The sequence below is a fragment of the Neophocaena asiaeorientalis genome, unplaced genomic scaffold (assembly GCF_003031525.2).
Source record: "Neophocaena asiaeorientalis asiaeorientalis breed wild unplaced genomic scaffold, Neophocaena_asiaeorientalis_V1.1 scaffold332, whole genome shotgun sequence".
Taxonomy (NCBI): Eukaryota; Metazoa; Chordata; class Mammalia; order Artiodactyla; family Phocoenidae; genus Neophocaena; species Neophocaena asiaeorientalis.
This window is the reverse complement of record NW_020173111.1, coordinates 5,642,266-5,648,565: the sequence shown is the minus strand read 5'-3', so window position 1 is coordinate 5,648,565 and position 6,300 is coordinate 5,642,266. Positions and strand designations below refer to the sequence as shown.

Below are 6,300 nucleotides of genomic sequence, written 5' to 3'. Positions count from 1 at the left end.
ATGAGAGAGCACTATTTTTATGTTTTTTGGAAGGTGTAGCATCTTGCTTCGCTGTTTCCATGGAGAATCCCAATTGTCAAGTTTAATCAAATGCTGGAAAATTGAAATTTATGCAAAGAGACTAGCTTAGTAAGCAATTACCTTTGCTAAGTGACAGCTAGGAGAAATATTTCGATGAAACCTCTTACCATAAATCAAGCATTATCCCTTGGTATCAGTTGACTCAAATTAACACTTTCATGTGTGTCAACTGCTTTTCTAAAGCTATTGCAATAATATTTCAACAAAATCACAAATTGCATGCACACCACTTCCAGTATAAATCACCATGGATGTTTGGAGCACATATGAACTACATCAGAATACAGTCAGAAATATATAAAGAATGGTTGTAGACAGGGAATTCCCTGGCAGTCCAGTGGTTAGGACTTGGCACTTTCACTGCCATAGGCCCAGGTTGAATCCCTGGTCGGGGAACTAAGATCCCGCAAGCTGTGCAGTATGGCCAAAAAATAAAAAAAGAATGGCTGTAAACAAAGGTGTCTCTTTTGTTAGCGTGGTAATGTATCAGTTTCTAAAGTTGTTCCCAATAAATTAATAAGAGAAAATACTCAATGTAATTCAGAAAAAGTAAAGGAAATGGAGGGAGGGTGGAGTTCAGAGACCAGTCCTATCAGATATTAAAACATACAGCCTGTCCGGCAGTGACGACCTTCCCATGAGAACTTGCCTTTTGCAAAGGATTTCCTTCATCCCTCTCCAGAAGAGAAGATGAAACACAAGAAGAAGTGCCTGGTGCAGAGCCCCAGTTCTTATTTCATGGATGTGAAATGCCCGGGATGCTATAAAATCACCACTGTCTTTAGCCATGCACAAACAGTAGTTTTGTGTGTTGGCTGCTCTGCCGTCCTCTGCCAGCCTACAGGAGGAAAAGCAAGGCTTACAGAAGGTTGCTCCTTCAGACAGAAGCAGCACTAAAATCACCCTGAATCAAGATGAATGGGAAACCATCCCGATAAACACATTTTGGATACAGAAAAAAAATTATTAAAACATGCAGGATAACCAAACGTAAAATAGATAGCTAGTGGGAATCAGCCGCATAGCACAGGGAGATCAGCTCGGTGCTTTGTGACCACCTAGAGGGGTGGGATAGGGAGGGTAGGAGGGAGGGTGATGCAAGAGGGAGGAGATATGGGAACATATGTGTATGTATAACTGATTCACTTTGTTATAAAGCAGAAACTAACACACCATTGTAAAGCAGTTATGCTCCAATAAAGATGTTAAAAAACAAAACAAAAGAAAACAAAAAACATGCAGGATAAAAAAGAAAGGTATCGTTCTGATGAAAGAATAGGCAGCTAAATGGAATAGCATAGGGAGGTATGATAAAGCATATGATCTATTTCTATGGTATATACCCCAAATAATCAAAACTTAGGACTTGAACAAATACTTGCACACCAAAGTTCATAGCAGCATTGTTCACAATAGCCAAAAGGTGGAAACAACCCAATATCCGTCAACAGATGAATGGATAAACAAAACATGGTATGTACATACCACAGAATATTATTCAGCCTTAAAAAGGAAGGAAGTTCTGATACATGCTGCAGATGAACTTTGAGGACATTATGCTAAGTGAAGTAAGTGAGACATAAAAGGACCTGAATATAATTTTAAAGATCCTAAATGCTGCTGCTGTGCTCTTGCATATTTATTATAATTATGGGCTTTGTTCTTCTCTTCTCCCGTCAAGTTCTGCTCCTGACAAACTGAAGACGTTTCTCTCGTGTTAGAGTTAAGTGATGTTTAGAAGGTGAGGTCAGATAATTATCTGAACTGTTTCAAAACTGGGGAGAGTTATGCTGACTGGGACACAGGATCCAATATACCTATTAGAAATATACATGAACTAAAAAAACAAAACAAAACAAACAAACAAAATGGAATCCAAGAAGTTGTGTGAGGGGTCCTGTCCCTGTGAAATGAAAAGGAGGGGTGGTCTAATACCAGCCCAGGCAGCTGGCTATGAACCACAGTGCTTTGGGGAGAGGAAGTTCCAAGAATAGAACCTCTAACTGCAGGCAGCCCTCCTTACCGCTGGGAAGCCACGAGTAAGGGGAATCTACATCAAGGTCAGAGTCCTTCTTATGGGAGTCAGTGAAGGCCAGTCACAGGCAGCAGGCAACAAAAAACACGCTGGTCATCCAAGAAGAATGACCCTGTGTGAACAACACATGGCACAATAGCCCAGAGCAGAAAGTGAAAACTTGGATGTCCAGAGGGATCCACTGATGGAGTAAAAGGAAGGGCTCAGGACTTGACTAAGGTGGGACCAGAAGGAACCAGCCCTAGATCTCCCCCTACAACACTCCCCGCCACATGTGATGGTCCAGGTTCTGCTCTAAAGAAAAACAGAAAACTGAGACAGAGTACTAGGTTGTCTCAAAATATACGCACCATAGGCTCACTGGAGTGATTTTATGAAAGATCCAGAGGGACTCAAATGGCTTTCCTAGACAATCTGCAATTATTCTACCTGCTGGTTTCTCCTTGGGCTAACAGATGAACACTGAAGGCTGAGTGTTAGCGAATTAGCTGTTGACACCACTTTCTGAGGATCAGTTTGACTAACTTGTTTTCCTGAAGTTGAGTTGGGATTCAGTCAGGGGGTGGGAGTTTTAAAGGGCAAGGAGGAGAAGGCAGGGCAAGGAAAAGAGAGGGAGGGTAGAAAGATCTTCAGAGAAGGAGGTGTGAGAATAGGACCAGGAAGGAAGTTAGGAAGAAGAAAAGGCAAGATGGGCAATGGAAAGGGAGGGGCGAAAGAAGAAAAGTGTACACACAAGGTTTTTGTTCAAATGGACCTGCCTTACAACCCTCACACAGCAAGAATATCATTCAAACCTTGACTTTGTGTCCACCATGTTAGACTTGCCATAGTGTCTAGAATTATGTCTAAACTATAGAAAATGGATTTCTGTGTCTTCTATTTAGACAAATATTTCAGCCCATAAATGTATTGTTTTCACTTGTATGATGCCAAAAAACTAAAACTAAAATCTTGTTTGACTTAATTTTTTTCTCAGGAACTAAATGTGGTTCCACAAAGACCCAGATACATCTCTTTCTGTTGAGAGGAATAATGCCTTGTTTGGAAAAATGGCATTATTCCAAATAATGTCATCATGGCTGAGCACCCATAATGGTCCGGAAACAGTCACAAACCTGGCTATAAGCAGAAATTGACTTTAGAGCTAAAAGGAAATACTTGCCCTGAAGAGCCAGAATCATCTTGAAAAAGAAAAACAAAGTTGAAGGATTCAAACTTCCTGATTTCAAAACAAACTACAAAGCTACAGTAACCAAAGTAGTGTGGTATTGGTATAAGGATAGACAATAGGTCAATGGAAAAGAGAGTCCAGAAGTAAATCTACATATTTATGGCCAACTGATTTTTGACAAAGGTATAAAGACCATTCAATGGAGGAAAAATAGTCTCTTCAACAAAGGGTGCTGGGGGGAGTTCCCTGGAGGTCCAGGGGTTAGGTCTCAGTGCTTTCACTGCTGGGGCCTAGGTTCAATCCCTAATCAGGGAACTAAGATCCTGCAAGATGAAGCATGGCCAAAACAAAACAAAACAAAAAATAAAACAAAGGGTGCTGGGACAACTGGATATCCACATGCAAAAGAATGACTCTGGGTCCCTACCTCACACCATATACAAAATTATCTCAAAATGAATCCACAATCTAAATATAAGAGCTAAACTTTAACTCCCTTAAAAGAAAACACAGGCAATGGATTCTTTTTTTTTTTTTTTGGCTGCATTAGGTCTTTCTTGCTGTGCGTGGGCTTTCTCTATTTGCGGCGAGTGGGGGCTACTCTTCATTGCAGTGTGCAGGCTTCTAATTGTGGTGGCTTCTCTTGTTGTGGAGCACGGGCTCTAGGCACACAGACTTCAGTAGTTGCGGCACACAGGCCCTAGAGCTTGAGGGCTTCAGTAGTTGTGGCACGTGGGCTCAGTAGTTGTGGCTCATGGACTTAGTTGTTCCACAGCATGTGGAATCTTCCTGGATCAGGGATCGAACCTGTGTCCCCTGCATTGGCAGGCAGATTCTTAATTAACCACTGCGCCACCAGGGAAGTCCCTGGTAATGGATTCTTAAATATGACATCAAGAGCATGAGCAACAACAACAAAATAGATAAATTGGATTCATCAAAAGTAAAAACACTGCATCAAAGGACGTTATCAAGAAAATGAAAAGACAACCTAGAGAATGGGGGAAATTATTTATTTATTTTTGGCTGCATTGGGTCTTTGTTGATGCACATGGGCTTTCTCTAGTTGTGGTGAGCGGGGGCTTCTCATTGAAAGACTTCTCTTGTTGCAGAGCACGGGCTCTAGGCACATGGGCTTCAGTAGTTGTGGCGCATGGGCTTAGTTGCTCCACAGCATGTGAGATCTTCCTGGACCAGGGCTTGAACGCATGTCTCCTGCATTGGCAGGCGGATTCTTAACCACTGCACCACCAGGGAAGTCCCAGGAGAAAATATTTTGTGATAAGGGGTTAGTATCCAGAATATATAAAGAATTCTTACAATTCAACAATAAGAAGGCCATCCAATTCTGAAATGGGCAAAGGACTTGGGTAGACATTCCTCCAAAGAAGATGTACAAACAGCCAACAAGCACATGAAATGATGCTTATTAGTAATCTGGGAAATGCAAATCAAAAAAAAAATGTAAAAATACACATTTCGATCTCTTTATGTTTTGGAGGGTTGAAAACTGTCTTCTATTATTTGTTCATATGTCAGATGAATGCATTTCCAAAACAGTTGGAGCACAATCACAACTAGTCAATCAAGCAAATTAAGAAATTCAGTCCTAAGACTTTGTTTCAGTTGCTATGGTTGGGGGAGCAAAGATGAGTTAGAGGTAGTGCTGGAGACTACAAGGTGAGGGAGATACGGATGGATGGAGATTGAGGAAAGACAGCCTAATAAAATAAGGAGCATTGACACACATCAGCAAAGCAAGGTCTCAACCGCCCCCACTCCCTCCTCCGCCTCATTTTTGGAGGGAGACAACCCATGCAGATCCAGGGACTCTAATGTTATTTTAATGTTCATATAATCTTTTCTTAAAAATTTGTTTATTTTATTTATTTTTGGCTGTGTCGGGTCTTAGTTGTGGCATGTGGGATCTTTCGTTGCAGCGCGCGGGCTTCTCTCTAGTTGTGGCATGCGGGCTCCAGGGCACGTGGGCTCTGTAGTTGTGGCGTGTGGGTTCCAGAGTGCATGGGCTCTGTAGTTTGCAGCACACAGGCTCTCTAGTTGAGGCGTGCAAGCTCAGTAGTTGTGGCACGTGGGCTTAGTTGCCCCACGGCATGTGGGATCTTAGTTCCCTGACCAGGAATCGAGCCCACATCCCCTGCATTGTAAGGTGGATTCTTTACCACTGGACCACCAGGGAAGTCCCAATGTTCATATAATCTTTACCAGAGTGTTTTTTTCCTGTCTTCTCTGACTACTACATAAGTATAACCAGGTAAGCCAGTTCTCCACCCAGAACCATTAAGGACGAGGCAGCCTCGAGTCATCTTGGAAAAGAAATAATTATATGATTCAAGCTAGATGAGAGCCATACTTGCCTCTGGGTGAAATATAAGAGAACATGGCTTAGATGAGGTTAGAAACAAAAGATCAGAATAAGCACTTCTTTAATCTCTTATGAGAATAAGAATTTCAAGCCTCTCTCTGGAACTTTCTACCTGGCCTGGTCAGCTATATATACATATATATATATACACATCAAAAAAATAAAATCATATTAAAAAGTTCAAAATCACCCTTCGTTGTCCTTCTGTCCTACTCTCTAGGAGCAACTGCATTTAATACTTTAATTTGTTTATTCTTTTATTGGTTCAGGTTTCTAAATAATTACATTAATATTTTATTTATCAAATTTTGACATAATTTATGGCTTTCTGAATCAGTTTTAAGTCAGAGAAATAAAACCCTCACCATTTAGTAGAGAAAATGTAATAAAAAGGTTGGAACAGTAGTTCTCAACTGAGGGTGATCTTGCTCGCCAGGGAACATCTGACAATGTTCTGACAATGTCTGGAGAAATTTTTGTTGTCAAAACTGTGTGGAGGCTACTGGTATCTAATGGGTGTATGTATGTGGGTATATATATATACATATATATATGTATTTGGCCATTCTATTACCAGGTATAATCAAGAGAGAGGCTCAAAATACTTATTCTCATGAGAATATTATATAT

At 41.0% G+C, this 6,300-nt stretch overlaps 1 protein-coding gene across 1 annotated transcript; it reads left to right on the top strand.

Moving 5' to 3' along the window:
* Positions 1-717: 717 nt before the first annotated feature.
* On the top strand, positions 718-978 carry LOC112398760 (40S ribosomal protein S27-like; the record flags this gene model as incomplete). Its single annotated transcript, XM_024743475.1, has 1 exon — positions 718-978. A coding segment is annotated over one exon (261 nt), but the record flags the coding sequence as incomplete, so codon positions are not given.
* Between the last annotated feature and the right edge of the window lie 5,322 nt (positions 979-6,300).